Here is a 23,185-nt window from a genome sequence, read left to right as displayed (position 1 = left end):
ATCCAGGCCCCGGCTGTCGGCGGCCCGGCGCGGGAGCGCGGTCTGGGCACCGCGAACGCGCGGCAGCAGCTCCTGGCGCGGTCGTCCGCGGGCAGGAGGGGTCCTCGCGTGTGCCTTCTGCGGCGGCAGGTGTGCTGGGCATCCCGGTCACGTGACCCGGGCGAGGCTCGCCCGGGCACACCTGTCAGGGTCTAACCCGAGGGCGGAGGTGCGGCCCGGGAGATCTGTGCTCCTGCTGGGCGTGTAGCGCCCCCGCAAGAGACAAGAATTGCGGGAGGGACCTCATCTGCTCCTCTGGATGGAGGCTACCGTGACAATAAGAAGGGAAAGGAGATCCTGAAAATGGGGTGCAGAGTTGCAGGACTCCTGCGCGCCCCAGATCGCACCTGGGAAAGACGGAGCCAGGGCCGATGAGCTCCAAAGCCCGCCCTGTCTCTAACTGGCCGCGCCTCCTCGGAGCGCGGGGCTCGCGTCTCCTGCCAGGCCCCTAGGTGCGAGGCCTCCCCGCTGATCTCCCCAGGATGAGCCTGTGCGCCGCGCTTTGGGGCCCCCTGGGGCTGCTCCTGTCTCTCGCCCTGCGCCCGGCCTTGGGCACGCACACGAAGCGGGACTACTGCGTGCTGGGCGCGGGGCCCGCGGGGCTGCAGATGGCCGCCTTCCTGCACCGCGCCGGCCGCGACTACGAGGTGTTTGAGCGCGCGCCTGCACCCGGCAGCTTCTTCACGCGCTACCCGCGGCACCGCAAGCTTATCAGCATCAACAAGCGGTACACGGGCAAGGACAATGCGGAGTTCAACCTCCGCCACGACTGGAACTCGCTGCTCAGCCATGACCCCCGGCTGCTGTTCAGACACTACTCGCAAGCCTACTTCCCCGATGCTGGCGACATGGTGCGCTACCTGCGCGACTTCGCGGACCGGCTGGGGCTCCGCGTGCAGTACAACACAAACATTGTCCACGTCACGCTGGAGAAGGACCGGCGGGCCTGGAACGGCCACTACTTCATCCTGACCAACCAGAAGGGCCAGGTGTACCAGTGCAGGTAAGGCGCCAGGGTCATCTGCTAAGCCAAGAGGGCTTTTCCTAGAAGGAGGCCACCCCTGGTCCTCCTGAGATGTGCGGGCAAGGGACGGAATGGGGCATTTCATTCCTTGCCCCCACTGGTACTCAGTGCTAAGACGTTCAGCTCAGTTACTGTTTCAGGTGTTCCCCTAAAAACTTGGGGTCCAGTGTTTGGAAAATGCTAACAGTTTCCTTCCATCAGGATTTGTTGGTCTTTGTGTTCACAGTGTTGAGTATTCAGCATAAGCATAATTTATGTAGCTGCAAAGCCCTACTTGTGCCAGGCATGGTGGCACATGCCTGTACTCCCACTACTTGGGAGGCTGAGGCAGGAGGATCGTTGTGACTTTGAGACCAGGCTGGGCTACAGAGTGAGCTCAAGGCCAGCCTGAACTGCACTGCAAGACCCTGTCTCAAAAAGACCAAAAATACTCCTACTTATAACCCTCCTCAAACTGATGTTCCCAAACACTGGGGCATGTGGGCTCCAGTGTGCCCCTGAGTATTAGACTAGCCCAGAGGGATTTCACAACTGAACAACAGTAGGAGGCCCAGTGGGCAGCACTTGCAAAGACCAGTTTTAGCCAGGTGTGGTGGCATAATCTCAGCACTCAGGAGGCTGAGGCAGGAGGATGCCCATGAGTTGGAGGCCAGTCTGGGCTACATAGTGAGTTGAAGCCCAGCCTTTAGACCCTGTCTCAAAAAAAAGAGACAAGTTTTGGCTTGGGAGGCAGCCCGATACTGTGTGTATTTGGGGGAGGCGCCCCAAACTTCTTTAAGGCTCAGAGAAGTTGAGTAATCAGATGCTGTCACACAGCTAATACATGTTGGAGCTTCAATTTGAGTTCTTATTTTCTGACTCCAAAGTTCATGTTCTTTCTGTGAGTTCGATTCCCAGTACCAAAAAAGAAAAGAAAAGAAAAGAAACCACCCTGTGGTCAAACTGTTCTCCCGGCTGGCTGGATCCAGCGCCTCAGCTGCCCACCACCGGATTGTGATCACCCATCAACGAGCAGGACTTAGTGTGCAGATTCTGGCCCTGCTGCCCTTGGAATCCCTCTGGGCTGTGGGCCGCAGGGCCTGTGTCTCCTCACCTGGAAAGCTGGCTACGGAACACCTGCTGGGGCTCGCCCAGAAGCACATACCACGATGCACAAATCCACGAGCACTGGGCTGGCACCTGGGCGGATACGTGTACCTGCCGGGCACGGCAGAAGCAGGGAGGGAGCATGTCAGGCTCTGTTCTCATCGCTCAGTGGGATACTTAGTCCCCCTGCGGTGTTCAAAGTGAACATTTTTCAGTTCTCATAGCACCAGCTTCTCCCCAGAGTGATGTTAATCCCCACATGTGGTATAACTCCAGCCCAGCGTGAAGGGACGTATACCACTTCCTGCAGGCTCAGGGGCAGACAAAGGTGGTCGTCCAGGTGTCCTGCGATAGGTCAGTATGGTGAGTGAATGAAAGGGTGCTCTCCTATTTTGTTTCGTTTCTTCTTTGTTTTTGTCTTTTTGAGACAGAGTCTCGCTGTGCAGTTCAGGCTGGCCTTGAGCTCACTTTGTACCCCAGGCTGGTCTTAACTCACAACGATCCTCCTGCTTCAGCCTCACAAGTGCTAGGATTACAGGCGTGTGCCACCACGCCCGCTCTCTCCTGTTTCTTTTAGGTGCCAGCAGTTGAAGCGAGGCAGGAGAGTCCAGAGAGTGATGTGCACTAGTGGTCTTAGTCCAAGAAACTGAGCCATTTTTCCTCTGTCCCCACCTGCAGTGTTCTTCTTGTGGCCACTGGCCTGTCAGTCCCCAACCAGGTGGACTTCCCAGGCTCCGAGCATGCAGAGGGTTATGAGTCCGTGTCTGTGGACCCTGAGGACTTTGTGGGTCAGAATGTACTGATCCTGGGCCGAGGGAACTCGGCCTTCGAGACAGCGGAGAACATCTTGGGTGTCACAAACTTTATCCACATGCTGAGCCGCTCCCGCGTGCGTCTGTCCTGGGCCACCCACTACGTTGGAGACCTCAGGTATGCTGCATCCCTGCTTGCGTGTTGCATACCCTGCATCAGGCTGTCTTACATTACTGTGATGAAATATCTGAGGCTGGGAAGTTTAAAAAGAGAAGAGCTTGATTTAGCTCATCATTTCAGAGGCTGTCAAGCAGTATGGTGCTGGTTCTAGTAAGCCTGCCCACTCCCAGTCCTGCATACCTCCTAGCACATGGCATCATGGTGACAGTAGTGCACAAGAGACGGACATGTCACATGGTGAGACAGGAAGCCAGAACCAGGGCAGGGCCAGGCTCATTTCTTTCATGACAGTGCTCTAGCTGCTACTCCTGAGAGTTGCATAAGAAATACCTTCATCTCTTCCCAGGGCAGTGACCCTGGTGATCTCCCACCGGGCCCTGCCTCTTTAAGGTACCACCTCCCAGCCTCACCCCACTAGGGACCCAGCTCTCCACGCGTGAGCCCTTGGGGACACGCCACATCCAAACCCTTGCCAGCCCTGCTCTGAGTGCCCTTGTCCTCTCCTTGCATTCTCTTGGGGCCCCAGAGCCATCAACAATGGCCTGCTGGACACCTACCAGCTGAAGTCCCTGGACGGGCTCCTCGAGTCGGACCTGAGAGATCTGGCCATCGTGAAGGATGCCAAGGGCAAGTTCCACATCACCCTGAAATTCTTCCTGGAGGAGGCCAATGCCAGCCAGAGCGCCGACGCCATCCCCCTCCCCCAGGATGACAACGACAACTTTGCCATGCGTGTGGCCTACGACCGGGTCATCCGCTGCCTGGGCTGGAACTTCGACTTCTCCATTTTCAACCAGTGAGTGGGGCTCGGGGAGGTCCCTTCTGACCCTCCGTGGGGGTAGAGTGGCCCTCGGTGAGCCACGGACAGGAGCTCTGTCTGCTGTCAGTCCTGGCTGGCACTGAGCGCCTCAGAATCTTCATTCGGGTGGGGACCTCCCCCTGCGACACGGCCAGGCCAGCTCAGACATGTGGTGTTGGACTTGCATAGAGGCTGGCAGCACAGGGACTCAGAGCCAGGCTCCAGGTGAGCCTGAGGGTCTCTGCGGACCCAGTCTGAGAGCTCTAGAAAGGTTACTTTCCCACACACACCCCAGTTCTTCATCTCTACACTGGGGGTCATGCATAGTCTCTGACTCCTGCAGTTATTAACAGAAGAGCACTTAGCGTATACTATCTGCTCAGTAAACGTTGCTGAAACTATTTGTAGTTGTATGTTGAAGAACTGCTTCACCGAGCCTGGTTTTTAGATGTTGCTGCCCAGTGTGAGGCTTACAGTCAAAGCAGCCACCTAGTCTCTCACTTGTTTTGGCCAGGGCCTGCCCAGACCCTCTCTCCCCATCAGGTGACAGCAGAGCCCAGCCTTGTGTCAGGCTTCAATCTGGCTCTGTTCCTGACCTGCCGTGTCCTTGCGCTAAGCCGCAGTTACTTCACCTGTGCGGGAGAGATGATCTTCCCACCTCCTAGGGCCCTGGTGAGGTTAGGATGAGGCCTGTAAAGTACATACTCCATGGACACGTGATTGGTCCACAGCAGCTGCTGTCATTAACATCCCTGTCCGCTCCCAGGTCCCTGCGACTCTCCTCTGGGAGCGAGTTCAGCAGGAAGTACCCACTGATCAGAGCGAGCTATGAGTCCAAAGGAAGCCGGGGTCTCTTTATCCTGGGCACCGCCAGCCACTCGGTAGACTACCGGAAATCGGCAGGGGGCTTCATCCACGGCTTCCGGTACACAGGTGAGCCTGATTGGGAGGTCTCCCGTCCCCAGGCAGAACCACTGACATTATTCCCAGGGTTTAAGCACGCTCCCCATTTATAGGAGCATTAATGGGATTGCTTATCGTAACGGCCCTGTCCTGGGCAGATGATCCTGGGTTTTCATAGCCTCAGCTGAAGTGTAAAAGAAGATACCCGTGGGGCGGCAGGGGTGTGGTTGGGGCCAGCGTAAGCTGAACAATGCAGTGCTGGACCGTGGTCTTGGAGGGGAAGCTTTCACCTAGCTCACCCCCTGCTGGGGATCCCAAACATTGGAGGTGTCCAGGAAGTAGCCTCACCGCTCTCACAGGCCACTGTGAGGGCCACATAAAGTCATAGCTGGGCATCGGGCAGCTCTGAAGCATCATGCTCGTGTAGACTTGTTGGGTGATACAGATTTCGGTGAAAATTACAACTGGAGCTGGGCAAAGTGGTGCACGCCGATACTCCCAGCACTCGGGAGGCTGAGGCAGGACAATCACCACAAGTTCCAGGCCATCCTGGACTACATAGTGAGATCCTATCTTAAAAAAAAAGTTGCAGTTGGATTATATCAATTAGTTCTTTTTCAGAATTCAGAACTGAAATTACAAATTATCTGCCAACTTGAAAATGTTTGCATGTATGCAAAAACATATTTTTTTAAAAAATAGATTCATGGCCGGGTATGGTAGCGCACACCTGTAATCCCAGCACTTGGGAGGCTGAAGCAGGAGAATCGTTGCGAGTTCAAGACCAGCCTGGGCTACAAAATGAGCTCAAGGCCAGCCTGAACTGCATAAGGAGACCCTGTCTCAAAAAAGACAAAAAAAAACCAACAACAACAAAAATAAAAAATTGATTCATTGCACTAGAATAATCCCCAACCAGAAAGTGCTGCTTTGTGATTTTTTTTTAAGGGTAAATGGGAAGTAGACAACGAGAGAGAAAAATGAACTGGGTACTTTCAATAGGCTGATCACTGTGAACACATGGTCCTGTGGCATTACCAGCTTCCTCCAAGGTGGCTGTGAAACCTTCAAACTTCTATTTTTCCTTTTTTTTTTTTTTTAATTTGTTTTTGAGCGTGGTGGCGCACGCCTGTAATTACAGCACTTGGGAGGCTGAGGCAAGAGGATTGTTGCAAGTTCGAGAGCAGCCTGGGCTACAAAGTGAGCTCAAGGCCAGCCTGAGCTGCATATTGAGACCCTGTCTTAAAAAGACAAACAAACAACAAAAAAAAATTTATTTTTGAAGCCAGGCATTGTGGCACATGCCTGTAATCCCAGCAGTCAGGAGGCTGAGGCAGGAGGATCTTTGTTCCTCCAGTTTGAGACTAGCCTGGGCTACAAAGTGAGCCTAAACTGCATAGCGAGACCTTGTCTCAAAGAGACAAAAATAAACAAATTTATTTTTGAGAGGAAATCTCTTGCTGTGGTATCCAGCCAGGCTGGTCTGAAACTCATGAGCTTAAGTGATCCTCCTACCTCAGCCTCCAGAGTGCTGGCACTACAGGTGTGCATCACCATACCTGGCTCAAACCTTCATTTTTCTTAAAAAGCATCTGAGGGCCAGAGTTTTGATGATTTCCTCACTATATCTCAAGCCCCAGTTATTAGTGGAATAATAATTCCCCCAAGATTGGTAATACTATGAAAAGCATCGTTAGGAAGGACTGAGCATTAACACCAGCGCTGTAATTTTGAGCATCTCGTACAGGAAGCTGTGGTTGCCCTCGCTCAGATGGAACGGAAAGCCTTGTAAGCAGTGCCCTCTCGCCGGTTCCCGCACTGGAGCACAGATAGTGTACTGAGAGCTTTGTGATGTGTGGGGAATAATTCGTGGTTTATGAGCAGAAGTAGAAGGAAAAACTGGCTGAACAAGCATCAGACTGAATCTAAAGACCGAGTCCCAAGGTGAAGATTCATGTTGAATTCCAAATTCAAAGGAGCAGCTTCAATTCTGTGGGCGCTTCGCCCACCTTCTTTACCCCACACCAGAGGGAGGAGTATATTGAAGCCAGTTAGCTGGCGTAGTGGCGTCGTTTTGAGTTTGAGACCAACCTGGGCTACAAAGTGAGCTCAAGGCCCGCCTGAACTGCATAGCGGGACACTGTCTCAAAAAGATAATAAAAAAAAAAAAAAATTGAAGCCAGTTGACCAGGGCGTTTAGCTTTTGTTTGTTTTTAGCTGTTAACTGAATGTCCCTGGGTGGATTTCACCACTCCAGTAAGGATTTAGTTTAAAGTGCTTGCTTTTTTTTCAGTGGATGTAGAGTAAGTCCGTAATCCTGAAGTGTACGGCATTCGCTTAGGGTTTGAAGGCTCCTGGTCTGTGTAACCTAAATTACAGTCGTGGTGGCAGGGGGAGAGAAAGAAATGATAGTTGCCATGTGTGGTGACTCGCCTGTAAGCCCAGCTACTCAGGAAGCTGAGGTAGAAGGATGAACGTGCATTCAAGGCCAGCCTGCGTAATTTAGCAAGAGCCTGTCTCAAAATAAGGTAAAAATTCTGAAGGGGGTTGGGGATTAGGTCAGTATTAGAGCACTTGCCTGGGGGGCTGGGGATTTAGCTCAGCGGCACAGCGCCTGCCTGGCAAGCGCGAGGTCGTGAGTTCGATTCCCAGTACCAGGGAAAAAAAAAAAAATCAAAAAAAGGGGTTTAAAAAAACAGGGTAGAGCACTTGCCTGGTATCCAAAAACAAGTTGATAGTATAGCAAATGATGGTATAAAAAAAGGGCCAGGGATATAGCTCAGCGGAACGGCACCTGCCTGGCAAGCGTGAGGTCCTGAGTTCAATTCTTGGTTCAAAAAAAAAAAAAAAAATTTTGAAATTTGCATTTGTTTTTATGTGTTTGATTGCTGGAAATATTATTAGGGATGTGGGGTATATTAATACATGAAAATAGAAGTTGATAACGCTAGAACAGCTATGAATGTTAGCATAATAATGTTACCTTTTTTGTTCTTGAATAATGATTCATTTGGGTAAAATTCCAGTGAGTGGAGTTCAACCTTCTAGGAATAATAGAATGGTTTTGTTTTGTTTTGTTTTGTTTTTGTCTTTTTGAGACAGGGTCTCGCTATGCAGTTCAGGCTGGCCTTGAGCTCACTTTGTAGCCCAGGCTGGTCTCAAACTCACGATCCTTCTGCCTCAGCCTCCCCCCCCCCCCAGTGCTAGGATTATAGGTGTGCGCCACCACACCTGGTGGGATAATAGAATGATAAAGATTATAGAGGTGAGTGGTGGTGTTTTGTTTCATGAGTGTGATGAGGACAATGTTATAGTGTTTATTTTAGGTTAAATATGGATAATGTAATTGGGTTTTTTGTTATTGTTTTGGTTTTCGTCTTTTTGGAGACAGGGTCTCGCTATGCAGTTCAGGCTGGCCTTGAGCTCACTTTGTAGCCCAGGCTGGTCTCAAACTTCAAGGATCCTCCTGCCTCAGCCTCCTGAGTGCTGGAATTACAGGCATGCGCCACCACGCCCTGCCTTTTTTCTTTTTTTTTCTTTTTCTCTTTTGGATAATGTAATTGTTAATGTGACCTAAGTCTCCATTATTCTGAAGAAACACCCAAGAGTCAGAGTTTTAATGTTTCCCACTTTTATAGGAATTGAACTGCAGACTCAGGCTCCTTTTTTCAAAAATCTTCTGTTCTGGTTTCTCAAGAGCAGACCAGAGCCCTCCCAGTAGGGAGGAGTGGTCTGGATTGTGGAGTGGTCCCTGTCCTGTCACTCACCTGTTGGGGAGTGACAGTCTCTGCCTCTTGGTTCTTACCTAAACCCATTTGAGCGGCCTTGGAAATGAGCTCTCCACCCTCCTAAATCCACACTTCCTTTGCAAACAGGAAGCGACAGCAAAACATCCCACCGGCAGCATCATAACCCCTGCCGCTGCTGGCATCCGGGGTAGCTCCTCAGGCTGTTGAGTGGAGGCTGTAGTGCTGGGTGGCAGCTGCTACATAGTTAATTATGCCGTAAAAACCACAAGGATCTTGCGTCCAGCTACCTGACCTGTCCATACGTATGCAGTCCACTGCCCCGTATTGCCTTCCTTAATGCTTGTTTTTACCTGTTACCATCCTGCCAGTTCGGCAGAGAAAGATAATCGTGTTTCACTGCTGATTTCCAGGCGATAGATCTTATGCCCCACATGTGTTGTTAGGGAAGGACTTGGCACAGAGCTGGAGCCATCTGCAAACCAAAATGATTGCCAGGCCTCCTCACTCCCGCGCTGAGCCCCTCCCTGTACCCACTGTCCTGGCAGACACTGTCCTGACTGTCCTACCTCCTCTGTCCCCCGCTCTTCCCCAGCTCGCACACCTCACCCTCAGTCCTGAGAGACAGAGCCTGTTATTTTAACCCCATTCTCTGCTGACCGGAGAAGTAACCTGGCCGGAGTCACACAGCCAGGGAACGGTAGAGGTGAATCTAACCCATTCCACTCTGAAGCTTACACAGAAGCACAAAGCTTCAGGCAAGAGAGGAACAGTCCTTGGGGCATGGGCAGCCAATGCTATAGTCACAGAGCAGTGGACGGGCCTCCTGGGGAGAGGGATAGCAGGGAGTCTGTCCCTCCCTGTAAGGGTCTGCCTGGACCTTGCTCATTGCTCAGCGGAGGGACGGTCCCAAAGGAAACAAGACAGGAAGGCGAAGTGACAGAGACAAAGATGGTGGCACAGACCCCTAGCACGTGGGCGGTAGGACATGCTGGAAACCCTGTCCACTCCTTCTAAATCACTCTGCAGACTGCCCCTGCATTGCCCTCGCCTGCGATGGGCCTCTCTGCCTCTCCTGACTGACTGGCCATCCTGCCCCAGGGCATACTGGCTTCCCATCCAGTACATAGTACCAAACATGCAAAAACCATCTTTTTCTTTTTCAAATACTGGAGGTGGAACCCACAGCCTGGCACATACCAGGCAAATGCTGTATTACTGAGAGACTTCCCCAGTCTTTTTTATTTTTTTATGTTGAGATGGGATCTTTCTAAGTTGCCCAAGCTGGCCTTGAATTTATAATCCATTTATAATCCTCCTGCCTCAGCCTCCTGAGTAGCTAGGATTACAGGTGTGCCCCTGCAGCAAAATCTTTCTTTCTTCTGAGATAGAGTCTCACCACAGTTTAGGCTGGCCCAAGGCTTTTAATCATCCTGCCTCAGCCTCCTAAGTAGCTAGGATTACAGATGTGTGCCTCCACTTCTGGCTGTAAACAATCTTTCTTTATACAAAAACCCTCATCCTCCACTAACTGTGTTCTTCCCCGCTGCCGCAGATTCCCAGCACCTCAGCATAGCCTCCCGTGCTCGGTGGGCTGCATCAGCTTGTCCTCCCTTGCGTTTTCCCTCGCCTCTTCCCCATGCTAATCCTGCTCTTTGAAATGTGCCCAGCACTCTCAGGACTTTACCTCTTCGCATGCACTGTTCCCTAGGCCCAGGGCACTTTCCCACACACCCAAGCTGTGTGATCCCGAACCTTTTGCAAAACTGAGCTTAGCCATTGTTCCTCCAAGGAGCCATGCATCTAACGAAGCTAACATCTCCCCAGCTCTTGGCCCCCAGGGTTCCTTTACAGGTGACCCCTCTGCATGTGTCCCGGCCTTTAGTGCATGTGGGTGTTTTACTGATCACTTTTGGAGGAGCGGCTGTCTGTGTGTGGTATGTTAGTCCCACAGTGATGTACGGTAGCCCCAGAGGTACAGAAAACCGTCTCCCTGATGCACAGAGCATCTCAAATGGAACTGAGAGACAGGCTGGATTGGGGCAGGAGAGTGAGGGCAAATCTGAGATTTTCCACGTGGGAGTCTCTGATGGAAACAGGACCAGAGAGGGGACAGCGGGCCCCGTGTCTGGGTCGGAAGCACCCTGTGTGAGGTGAGGGCAGTGGGACTTCCATAAACAGATGGCCTCAAGCAGGAGTGGACACGCTCGGGGCGGTGGCCCAAAGCCAGCGGCACCCATCCTTTGGCCTGTCGTCTGCCGCCTCTTTCACCCCAGGGCTGGCACGGAGTGTGTCCCTGAGCGGCGCACTGCCTCAGCAGGAGCCGTCCCCGTCTGGCTCTTGACGTGGAACCTTGCAGCCCCGCTCTAAAGGCCTGTACCGCTTCCTGCTCCCTCTGGCCCCGTCAGTACGCGCTGTGCACCGGCTCCTGGAACGTCGCCACCATGGCATCGCCTGGCCCCGCACCGAGCACCCCATCACTCAGCTGACCGACTCCATCGTCCGGCGCGTGAACGAGGCCTCCGGGCTCTACCAGATGTTCGGGGTGCTCGCTGACGTCATCCTGCTGAAGGAGTGAGTACCCCCTCCCATCCCCGCCTGCCTGCCCTCCCCCTGCCTTACCGAACACCCCGCACCGTGCGGCTGTCTCTGTCCTACGTGAAGGGTAACCCAGTGTCCCTTCCTACAGTGAGGCCCGCAGGGGACAGAGTCTGTTCTGGAGCTGGGTTCCCTCGAGCCAGGGCCAGTTGGTCCTGCTTTTTATCAACCAGGAAAGTGGTGGCACTGAGTGCCCGAGAAGGACACAGCGCAGAACAGGTGGGAACAGGGCTGGCGGGGAGGCCAGAGGCCCTCAGAGCAGAGCAAGAACTGTCAGCCAGAGGGGCAGCATGAGCCTGGCTAGGGACGCCCAGCCCAGGGGCACGAGAGGAAGTCCTTGTGCTCAATGCTCGGACTGAGCTCACTTTACCCGTGAGCTGCCCTTCCCATCAACACCCACCCTGAGGGCACAGCCTGCCAGCTACGCCTCCTGGAGTCTGAGCAGCTTGGCCAGCTCCGCTGCCCTCATCCCTGCATGTGGGTGCAGCCCTGGTGTGCCCTCGGCCCAGCGGCTGGGATGCTCCCTGTAGAAGAGCAGTCACTGATGTGGCCCCTGCTCCACACTCCAGGGGCCAGCCGCTCCTTGTCCAGGGAGCCCATATTCCCAGAAGGCACACACAGCCCCGGCCCCGCGTGACCTCCTGGGTCCCTCCCGCTCCCCCACGGGGGTCGGGGGAGAGCCACCCAGCCTCCCAGTCCTCCACACAGCAGGGCGCTCGCTCCCTCCCTAGGGCCTCTCCTTTGCCATCCTCCCGACCCAGACGGCGCCCTCCCTGGTGCCCTTTGCAGGCCGCGGTTTCTGGAATGTACCCTAGGTAGAAGAACGCAGCGGTCACAGGATGGGAGCGAGCCAGGGTCCACACTGCACGCTGATGCCAGCGGCAGGGACGCCCCCACCCCACGAGGCCTGCTCCTCTCCCCTCTGCGCAGTGCTGAGGCCCCAATTGCCCCCACCCAGGAATGCCACAAGCTTTGAGTACCTGCAGGAGTTCCCCATGCAGATGCTGGCCCAGCTGGAGACCCTCACAGGACGGACGGCCAGGCACGGCCTCTTCGTCATCAACATGGAGTATGGCAAAAACTTCTCGGGGCCTGACAAGGACGTCTTCTTCCATGACCGGTCTGTGGGGCACACGGAAGACGCCTGGCAGTCTAACTTCCTCCACCCTGTCATCTACTACTACAGGCACCTCCCCACCGGTGAGCCGGGACGTCCTAAGGTGGCCCCCCTTGGGCCCACTGTCCATAGAGTTGTTAGCAGTAAGCCCTTGCAGAACCCCTTCGGCTGACAGAAAGGGGACCCCTGGGGAACTCTGCCCAGAGACCAGGCAGGAGCAGGTCAGAGAATGGTGAATGCCGATTCCAGATTCTGCCGCATATCATGACCTGCCTGGGCCACACTGGAGTGTTGTGATTGCCAGGCACCGCACTGAAAGGGGGATGCTGTCAGAGAAGCCAGCCACAGTGGGGGATGGGAGCCTGCAGGCTGAATAGTAAAGTGGAGGGGACCGGGAACCGGAGGTGGTAAACAGTAGAAAAAGCTGGGTGAGATTCCCAGTTCTGCTGTGTGACATTGGGCCATATCTCAACGTCTCTGAACCTCACCTTCCTCATCTGTAAAATGGGGATGACATTAGAGCCTTGCGTGTAGGAGCGCGTGGGGTGATCTGACAGCGCACAGAATGCCTGCAGTGCAGCCAGGGGAGAGGGCGGCCCAGCTTGTGGCTGCTCCCAAGGGCAGAGGTAGTATCAACTGGCAGGAGGGATGGGGTGCAGGTCTGTACTGAGTATGAGGTGGAAATGGTCACCTTGAGCCAAGTTCCCAGTACAAGGACAGTCAGGTCTCGGATCGGTGGCCATTTGACCAGGCACCATGACTTTTTTTTTTTGGTACCAGGAATCAAACTCAGGACCTTGCACTTGCCAGGCAGGCACTTATGCCACTGAGCTATATCCCCAGCCCTTGACCAGGCACCATGGAAGAGGGTCCACAGCAGCAGGAAGTGGGCCTTAGAGGAGTCCTAAGGTGCTGTCCATGCAGGGCTCATAGCAGGACCAGTTTTAAAGCAGCCACGATGGGCCTCCACATGTGTCTTGGTCAAACACCACCTTCACATCATCAGTCTTAGTTGCCCTCTGAAACCACCGTGCAGCGCTTGTCCTCTTCCCTGTGTCACCTTCCAAGGGTCAGAAGGTGGCGGTGAATGGGCTGCAGTGTGTCAAGAGCACACCAGATGGGCTGCATGGTGGCACACGCTGTGATCCCAGCACTCGGGAGGCTGAGGCAGGTGGATCACCAAGAATTTGAGGCCAGCCCAAAGTACATAGTGAGATTCTGTCTCAAAAAAAAAAAAAAGCCAGGCGTAGTGGTGTTCACCTGTAATTCCAGCACTCGGGAGGCTGAGGCAGGTGGATCACCAAGAATTTGAGGCCAGCCCAAAGTACATAGTGAGATTCTGTCTCAAAAAAAAAAAAAAGCCAGGCGTAGTGGTGTTCACCTGTAATTCCAGCACTCGGGAGGCTGAGGCAGGAGGATTGCTGTGAGTTCAAGGCCAGCCTGCACTACATAGTAAGACCTTGTCTTAAAAAAAAAAAAGCATGGCAGGATGTTGGGGACATGCAGATGGCCAGGTTGGCCATGACGTCTCTTCCCGCCTCCCCCTCCAGAGCAGGAGGTGAGGTTCCGCCCAGCACACTGGCCCTTGCCGCGGCCCACAGCCATCCACCACATCGTGGAAGACTTCCTGACAGACTGGACGGCCCCGGTGGGGCACATCCTCCCGCTGAGGCGCTTCCTGGAGAACTGTCTGGACACCGACCTTCGAAGTTTCTATGCAGGTAACTTGAGTCCCCAGGACATAGGAACTGAGCCAGGAGTCGGGGCAGGTGCAGAAGATCCATGCTGTGCAGAGTCTTCAAACTTAAATCTCAAAGTCCAAACCTTGGCCTCCTGTTGCCTACAAACTGCTGGGCTAGAAGTTTACTGAAGCTCCCTCCCAGCCCAATACCCCTAAAACTACAGAATAACATGTCCTTAAAAACTGCACATGAAGCCGGCTGTGGTGGCCCAGGCCTGTAATCTCAGTGCTTGGGAGGCTGAGGCAGGAAGATCACTACGAGTTTGAGGCCAGCCTGGGCTACAACGTGAGTTCAAGGCCAGCCAGAACTGCATAGTGAAACCTTATCTCCAAAAGACCAAAATAAAAACAAAAAGAAACTGTCCGGGAGCCGGGCATGGTGGTGCACACCTGTAGTCCTAGTACTTAGTGTGGTAGTGGTTTGTTTCTGCAGTACTGGAGACAGAACCCAGCTATATACCCAGCCCTTTAAAAATTGGTATTTTTTGGTACCGAGAATCAAAGTCAGGATCTCGCACTTTTCAGGCAGGTGCTGTGGCACTGAGCTGTACCCGCCACCCAGCCCTTTTTTATTTTGAGACAGGGTCTCACTAAGTTGCCCAGGCTGGGCTCAAATTTATGATCCTCCTGCCTCAGCCTCCCACAATTCTGGGATTGCAGGCGCACACCGCCACTCCTCACTCTAGTACTTGGGAGGCTGAGGCAAGAGGATTGCTGGTTTGAGGCCAGCTTGGGTGACACAGCTACTTCAAGGATGGCTTGAACTACATTGCAAGAATGTATCTCAAAAAACCAAAAACCAAAGGAAAAAAAAAAAGACCTTTGGGAAAGTAAAGAAACTCCCAGAGGCCTAACACTGTGGGAAGCACAAACCATGACTGGGCCTGCTGCCCATTACTGGCCCCTGTCCTGGGTGTGTACTGACCAGCACTTGGGCAGGAAGATGAGATGGGGCTGCCTGGGAGATCTAAGACCCTCAAATACATCTTAGGTCCCAGGGTAAGAGAAGCAGAAAATGCTACAAGAGGGAAAGGAAGAGATGCATCTTTTGGGCCCAGCATGGAGCGGGGTGAAAACAGTCTTCCCTGAGAATTACCAACCACTAGGCCTAATGTGGTGAGGAGGTCACAGAAGCAAATGCAAACTTTCCCTTGAGAAATACAGTTGAGCCAGGTACGGTGGTGCACTCCTGTAATCCCAGCACTCGGGAGGCTGAGGCGGGAGGATCGTTGCGAGTTCGAGGCCAGCCTGGGCTCCAAAGTGAGCTCAAGGCCAGCCTGAACTGCATAGCGAGACCTTGTCTCAAAAAGACAAAAAAAAAAAAAAAAGAAAAGAAAACAGGAGAGCATCTCTTCATTCCCTCACCATACTGACCTACATTTTGGCTGGGGGTAGGTGACTCAGTGGTAGAGCACTTGCCCAGCATGCATGAGGCCCTGGGTTCAATCCGTGCCTATGTACATGAAATGCATATATAACTGTATATGTATGTATGATCATATAATATATATGTTTAAGGGAATGGAGATGTCCAAAAGCAGGCAGTTTTGAGAAAGGATATAAATAGAACAGGAAATAAAACAAAACGAGAAGTTCAAGGTAAAGGTTTAGTGCTGCTGGGTATGGAGATAAAGAGAGAACTGGTGAACTGAAAGATGGATCTGAGCTACACCCAGAGAAGGACTGGGGAGAGAAGGGGAGTCCATTGAAACAAGCCAGAGTTTTGTCTTTTTTAAATCCCTGACCCCAGGCGTGGTGGTGCACGCCTGTAACCCCAGCACTTGGGAGGCTGAGTCAGGAGGATCTCTGCGAGTAGCCTGTACTACATAGTGAGACCCTGTCTCTAAAAAAAAAAAAAAAAAAAAAAAAAAAATTTAGTAAACCTCTGAATGCCTAGAATATTGGTTCCTTTTTTTTTTTTTAAATTGAGAAAACATCTGTTCAGTACTGTTGTGTATCTCAGACTCTGCCCATATCACATCAGGTTAGAGTCCAGTCTGGTCCAGTCAGAGAGCAGGAGTCCTTGTTTCATGCTGAGTCTGCTTTGAAATAATACTGTATGTGTTACGGGAGATCATTAATAATATACACATACATGTACATAATACGCAAGCACACAGTTAATTCACAGAGCCAGAGCAAAGCACCTTTGAAGAACTGGCAGGCTACAGGCCGAGAACCTGGACCATACACTGACCTGTGAAATCAGGCTAGAGTCCTCAGCTCCTAAGAAATGCCCCCCACTTCTCAAGGTTCTGGGGAACATTTTAAAAATGCCCAGTGTCAGCTAGATGTGATGACTGCATCATCTCAGCACTCTGGGAGGTTGAGGCAGGAGGATCATAAGTTCAAGCCTGGGCAGTTTACTGACTTAGTGAGACCTTGTCTCAAAATTAGAACAAAAAAATTTAAAGGGCTGAGGATGCAGCTCCATACTGAGACACTGGGTTTAATACCTAATACTGCAAAAACAAACAAAAAACACCCAGTACTTGGCAGGGACCGTATTCCCGCCCTGAGTTGTGAGTCCCAGCCAGACACTGTCCCAGCCCTTTAATGTCCTGCACCCCCTTCCTAGACACTGCTGTACCCTGCAAGCTCTGCGTGTGGCTGCCCTGACCAGGGAGGACCCCTCCAACTGGCAGAGTGCCAGGCTCCGCGCCACCCCCTTAGCACTGTGAAGCTGCCTGTTCTGGCCTCAGACCATATTGGGCATCTGTGCCCCCGACTTTGCAGAAGGGTGACATCCTCAGAAGGTGGTATTGGCTAAACAGCCACCTTGCAGTCCTCCCTAGCATCTGTTCTCTTCCCTGCTCTGAAAGGGTTGCCACCCTCTCTCCTGCTGGGAGCCTGTGTGCCAGGAGTCAGCTATAACATAGGAGCTAGGCGTGAGATTGCCTTGAGTTTGAGGCTTGTCCCTAGTGAGTTCAGTGACAAGACTGGAATATACAGTAAGACCCTGTCTCAAAAAAAAAAAAGGTAACACTGGAAGGGACAAGGGACATACATGGAGCTCCTTTCAGCCTGTTCACCCCTAGGAGCCTGACAGTCTGACAGTATCCTTCATCACATGCTCACGTCTTACATGAGAGAGGCTGGTGGAGGTGAAAAGGTTTCCCCAAAGTTGCAAAAGGACTCTAGCCAGGTTCTTTTTTTTGGTCTTTTTGAGACAGGGTCTCTATACAGTTCAGGCTGGCCTTGAGCTCACTTTGTAGCCCAAGCTGGCCTCAAACTTGCAGCGATCCTCCTCCTGCCTCAGCCTCCCAAGTGCTGGGATTACAAGTGTGCGCCACCATACCTGGCTCTAGCCGGGTTCTGACACTGCAGCTTCCCAGCTTGTCTGTAACTCCCTCAGAAGACTAAGCATACAACTGTTTCCTCTCCTGTTTTTTCAATCACAGCCATATAAGTACAGCAGTCCCCCATTACCTGCAGGGAGTGTGTCCCCAGTGGATGCCTGAAACCCCAGAGAAAAGCAAGCCCAGTGCCTGTAGCACATGGCTCGGTGTCACTTATTACCTTGCTGATAGCTCAGAACACATTCTCTAAGACTTTATAAGTCTTCCACCCACAAATATAATACCTTCCCATTTTCACTAAGCAGATATGCACTATGTAATTTTGCAGTTTGAGGTGCCGCTGAAAACCTAGCAAGAATTTCTTTCCTTCCTCACAATTTCATAGAGAGAAGATGGATTCATAGATCTTAGCACCCAGGGCACACAGTTCCTTATTAACTCTAGAACTATTGCCTTTTCACTTTAAGGAAGTACTTCGTGGCTTTTCCTTGACATATCCAAATTGCCATCTTCACTGTTCTTGTGCTTTGCGGGCCATTATTAAGTAAAATAGGGAACAGTAATCTGATAACCAACATGGCTACTAATGAGTGGGTAGCATATACAGTGTGGATACTTTGGACAAAAGGATGACTCACATATCATCCAGAAGCGAAGGCTAAAGGGCTGCACATGGGTGACTGCACTCCCACCCCAGGCTGGCTTCATGCAGAGCATGCTGCTAAGCTGATCTCTGGGAGCCCGTCACTTCTGTGGTGTGCTTTCATTTTGGAGCTTGTTCTCCCAAAATGTCAAGACACCCTCCTGTTTTTGGACCTCATAGATGCTCACAGTCCACAACCTTTCCAGCTGTGAGAGGCCTAGAAAGGTCAGCTCCCAGTTTCAAGGGATGGGGAGGGTGCTAGACAAGGCCCCTGGTGAGCACCCAACCTGGCCTGCAGCATGGCTAGTTCTTCTTCTACCTGTTGCCCCACGCCTCCCAGCCTGACTCCTCCTCCTTTTGTTTTTGTGTAGAATCCTGTTTCCTGTTCGCCCTCACGCGCCAGAAGCTGCCCCCCTTTTGCCAGCAGGGCTACCTGCGAATGCAGGGGCTCATGAGCACCAAGAGCCTTCGGGACCACGGCGTGGAGAGCGGGCTGCTGCGGGACTATGCCGCCATGGGCCAGGTCCCGGAGGACAGCAGTCGGCAGCCTGGTGACCACGAACCAGTGGGTCGCCCCCTGGCCGCAGGGCATCTGATCCAGTCCCTTGACAGCAACAAGGAGGAGCTCTGACTGTCCTCTCCTAGGCTGCCGGCAGAGTGGCTGCGTTTCTCCCCCAGGCCCTGTTAGGCCTCCTGGGTCCTTGCAGCCTCACGCTCCCACAGATGTGTGACTGCCGGAGAGCACGCAGGTCCTCCCTGCGGCTGCACCAAAGCAATCTCCAGGGCATAGAAGGGCTGGGATGCCACAGCACAGTGGTCTTCCCTCCTGCCTTGGTCCCTGGGTGCCAGGTGGCAGGGTCAGGAAAAAGGCGTCCTCTGCCAGCTGTGCACTGCCTTCCACAGCTGTCTCGTCTCCAGCAGACCATCACCGAACACAGACCGGCCCGTCCTGTCCCTTTCAAGGGCCCACCTGCTGCTTTTTCTTCCTGCGCAGCCCTCAGATGGACCCAGGTCCTCCCAGCGGAGCAGTTCACAAGTGAAACCCATCCCCATCTTCATAAGGGGTTTCAGCAGGAGTTTTAAAACAAGAGCTTGATGTTCTCCGCCATGTCACGGGCAGGTGGGATTGTCGCCCCAGACTGCTGCTGAAGGCTTCGGCCTGGGAGGTGCTGACTGCCTCCCAGAGTCCCCAGCCACAAGTGCCTGTCCGCGTTGTCCTCTTGCCATGCTGCCTCGCCCGTCCTGGCCCCTGCTCTCAGCAGGGTTTGCACTTAGCAGCAGAAGCAGGGGTGGGGGTGCCTGGCTTATCTCACGGGCACAGAGGCTGGCATGGGGCAAGCAGATGCTCCCTGCACGCATCAGACTTGAGCCGGCGCCTCCCTGAGCAGCAGAACGCAGGCACAGAGAGCGCCCTGTCGCCAGGGTCATGCCCCGAGGAACCTGCCGCTCTGTGACCCTCCCGCCCCGTGCCCTCCTGCATCCAGCCCCTGCCCAGTCAAGTCGAGTGAAGCTGCTTTTCCAGCATCCTGTTCACCGTGTGCAGGGAAACGTTTGCAGAGGCTTTCGGGAGTGCCTAGCACTCAGCTCCTCTGCCTTGTCTCAGTCACCAGGCGCACACTGTCGCCTCTGGTGTTTCCGTCTCACTGGGGAGTAAAGCCTGGGAAAGCGTGTGTACATGAGGCAGTCACAGTGGCTTCTCAGAGCCCAGGACCAGGGGAATTGCTTTCTTGCTCATTGTCACTAGTTCTTCAAGGATCCGCTCAGAATTCCAGCGACACTGGGCTTTCAAGAGCCCAGTCCTCTTCCAGGAAACATCCTCTTGGCTAGATACAGACCCGCAGCCACCTCTCCCTCTGGTCACTTCAGGGGTTCCAGCCGGCTTATCCTGCTGCGAGGAACCGTTTGCCTCATGACCCCACTTGCGAAAGTTTGCACAGGGCAAACATTTCTCTAAGGGTTTCTCCTTACTTCCAGGATGTGGCATTCGCTGTATTTCGTAGAGATTAAATGTAAACCCAGATTGGATGCTGTCATCCCACCCTGCCGTTTCCAAAGCATTTTTAAAATGAATCTTAATCAGGACTCTGCCCCGAGATACCAGATCCTGTTCCGCACATCTCGCCTACCCGGTTGAGGCTGGCTGAGCTGCGTGCTCCAGTGAGATTGCGAGGCTGTAACAAGGAGTTGACAGACGCCTGAATACGAGACATCTGCTGCTTTTCCCTCCATCCGCCAAGTTGTCAGTTTCATGAAAATATCAGTCAGCCTTATTTGTTTTTAATAAGGCAGAATTCCATTCTTGCTCAGTTCATTAGAGGAGTCTTCCCGGATTTTCTTCTTATGAATTAGTAGTTGGTTCGAAACAATGAAGATCATGGCCGCCTTTGCTGATCCCCTAGCAAGACAAGCTCCTAGCAGCCCCCTCCCCTTTTCTTACATGCTCTCAGGTGCCATTGCTTTAGGGGGCGCTATCTTTGGGTGGCTGCCACCTTCCTGCTGTGTTGGTTTCCCATTTTTTAACTTTATTGCCTCATTTTCTTTTCTCAGCAAGTCTGGACTTCCTGGTAGCACCACTCATCTTTTGCAGCTGGACCTAGTTCCTGTTAGTTACAACCTTTTTTTTTTTTTTTTTTTAATACAGGAAGCTACTGGTACAAAATAGGCAAGTCAGGGGAATAATCAGGAGGCCAGAAGGCAACTCTACTGTAAATAAGGAGATGATTTTAAGAATTACAAACCAATAAAAAAAATTGCACAGAACTTTGCCTGAAATGTTAGACCAACTGGTTAGTAATTTGGAAAAAATATTTTTGTTGGGTGTTTTGTTTTGAGACAGAGTTTTGCTATGCAGCTCAGGATGGCCTTGAATTCACTTTATGGCCCAGACAGGTCTCAAACTCACAGTGATCCTCCTGCCTCAGCCTCCTGAGTGCTGGAATTACAGGTGTGCACCACTACACCCAGGTTGTTTTCATGTTTTTTTGGGTTTTTTTTGTCTTTGAGGCAGGGTCTTGCTGTGCAGTTCAGGCTGGTCTTGCACTCACTTTGTAGCCCAGGCTGGTCTCGAATTCACAACAATGCTCCTGCCTCAGCCTCCTGAGTGCTGCAATTACAGGTATGCACCCCTATACCCAGCTTGTTTTCATTTTACATCCCTATTTCATACGATGAAGGTAATTTCTGATAAAATTTTTGAATCTGTATGGAAATGGGTTGAGGAGGGGTATCACAGTCAAAGAAAAGACTTTCCAAGTTGAAAGCAACAGAAGATTTCTCCAGAGGAAAATATTTAGCATTTCCAGACACACCCATTCAGCCCTTACTAATTAAGTGACCATTTTAGAGAAAATGATAAGGAAAAATAGCATGGATAAATATGGCAGAATGTAACACAAAATGCATAACTGCTTGAAGTAAATAAATGAATTGTTTGGTAAACTCCAGCCCAACAAATTGTTACATAGCTCTGAAAATGATGGTGATGAAAAACCAGGTAATAGGCCTAGTGTGGTGGCACACACCTGTAATCCCAGCGCTCGGGAGGGAGAGGCAGGAGGATCGTTGGGAGTTCGAGACCAACCTGGGCTACAAAGTGAGCTCAAGGCCAGCCTGAACTGCATAGTAAGACCCTGTCTCAAAAAGACAAAAAAAAAAAACAGGTAATACAAACACATATGTAATCAAGTGGGAAAAGAGCAAAATGTGAAACTACTCAAAACTACTTGAATTAGTTGTAACTATAAAGATGGAAACCCATGTCACTGGGTGTGGTGGCACACTCCTGTAATCTCAGGACTTGGGAGGCTGAGGCAGGAGGATCACTGTAAATACAAGGCCAGCCTGAACTATATAGTGAGACCCTATCTCAAAAAAAGAGAAAAAGCCATGTGCAGTAGGAAATACTGAAAGGAAACATTGCAAACTCTCAACGATGGTTGATTGTGGGTTTTTGTGGGGGTTTTTTTGCGGGGGGGTTGTCTTTGTGAGACAAGGTTTTCCTATGGAGTTCAGGCTGGCCTTGAGCTTACTTTGTAGCCCAGGCTGGCCTCGAACTCGCAACGATCCTCCTGCCTCAGCCTCCTGAGTGCTGAGATTACAAGCGTGTGCCACCAGGCCCGGCATGGTTAGATTGTTTTTAGAGGATTTTTTTTCCTCTTTTGTTCACATTTTGTAGTTATCTGTAGTACAATAAACAGTTATTTTCCAAAAACTTCTAATTTTGAAACTTGGAGTTGCTGGAGCAAGTGGACACAGGAGGTCTTCCTAGCAGGCGTGTTTGCTTCCTTGGCCAGGCAGTGTCCTTATAGTATCCCCATAGAGTGAGCCACTTCCTTCCCCACCAATTGGGAAGAGGCAGCACCAAGGATCGTGTGCTCAGCTAAAGAACAGTGAGCAGTGTGTTCCTCTCACGGAGTCTTGGGATGGATCGAACCAGCACAGTGAAGATCTCTGGAAACATCTTCCTTCCCAAGTGATAGAAAATGAAAGATAAAAATCCTTACTTGGTGGAGACTTCCTGTGTTTAGTATCCAGTGCACTGTAGAGCCCAAAATGCCTTTCATGTGATAAAAGTGGGGAGAGTCTGCCTAGAAGTGAACTCACCAAAGGGAATTTGTCTGCTAAGCGAATCATAATACCTAATCATTTACTCAGTACCTGCTGTGTGTCCAAAAACTCTGATACTTCTCTCCCGTATCAACTTTCTGTCACTATAACAAAATACCAGAGGCTGGGTAATTTGTGAAGAAAAATTGATTTCGCTCAGTTTGGGAGGTTCAAGGGTATTCCACTGATACCTGGCCAGCTCTGGCGAGGACACTTTAGCTATATAATATGGAGCCCATGTGAGAAGGAAAGATCACATGACAAATCAAGAAGCCAGAGGACAGGGAGGAGCCAGTCTTGCTCTTTCATGACAACTGGCTCTGGAGAGAACCACCAGCATCCCTCAAGAACTACCTTAGTCTCTTCTGAGGACAGCACCCGCAGTGACCCAGTCACCTCACTAGGCTGCACCTCAAAAGTTCCACCACCTCCCAGCATCACCACACCAATGAGCAAGCTTGCAACTCATGAGCCCTAGGGTGACCAACCACACCAAGCAGTAGCACTGCCAAAAAGGAAGAGTTGAATTCATGTTGAGGATGGGCCGAACTTAGTGATTCACACTAAGCAGTTAAAAACAGCAGGAGGGATGGGATATCTTATCCAAGATTAAATTATAAAGAGTGGCATTCAGCCATAGAGATTCGCCCAC

At 51.9% G+C, this 23,185-nt stretch overlaps 1 protein-coding gene across 2 annotated transcripts; it reads left to right on the top strand.

The window, feature by feature from the left end:
- On the top strand, nt 1–20,688 carry Foxred2 (FAD-dependent oxidoreductase domain containing 2). Of its 2 annotated transcripts, XM_005379162.2 has the most exons (8): nt 1–1,042; nt 2,828–3,079; nt 3,609–3,878; nt 4,648–4,814; nt 10,939–11,104; nt 12,087–12,328; nt 13,796–13,966; nt 18,300–20,688. In XM_005379162.2, the coding sequence occupies exons 1-8, from the start codon at nt 522–524 to the stop codon at nt 18,557–18,559; spliced, it is 2,049 nt and encodes a 682-aa protein (XP_005379219.1). In that variant the 5' UTR covers nt 1–521; the 3' UTR covers nt 18,560–20,688. The 2 variants fall into 2 exon arrangements, with proteins under 2 accessions (XP_005379219.1, XP_005379220.1); XM_005379163.2 differs by lacking the exons at nt 12,087–12,328; nt 13,796–13,966; nt 18,300–20,688 and adding an exon at nt 11,220–12,080.
- The last annotated feature ends 2,497 nt before the right edge of the window (nt 20,689–23,185 follow it).

This window comes from Chinchilla lanigera, unplaced genomic scaffold (genome assembly GCF_000276665.1).
Source record: "Chinchilla lanigera isolate Chin_1 unplaced genomic scaffold, ChiLan1.0 scaffold00012, whole genome shotgun sequence".
NCBI classification, from domain to species: Eukaryota; Metazoa; Chordata; class Mammalia; order Rodentia; family Chinchillidae; genus Chinchilla; species Chinchilla lanigera.
Note: the sequence above shows the minus strand (reverse complement) of the source record. Positions and strands in the feature narration are given on the sequence as shown.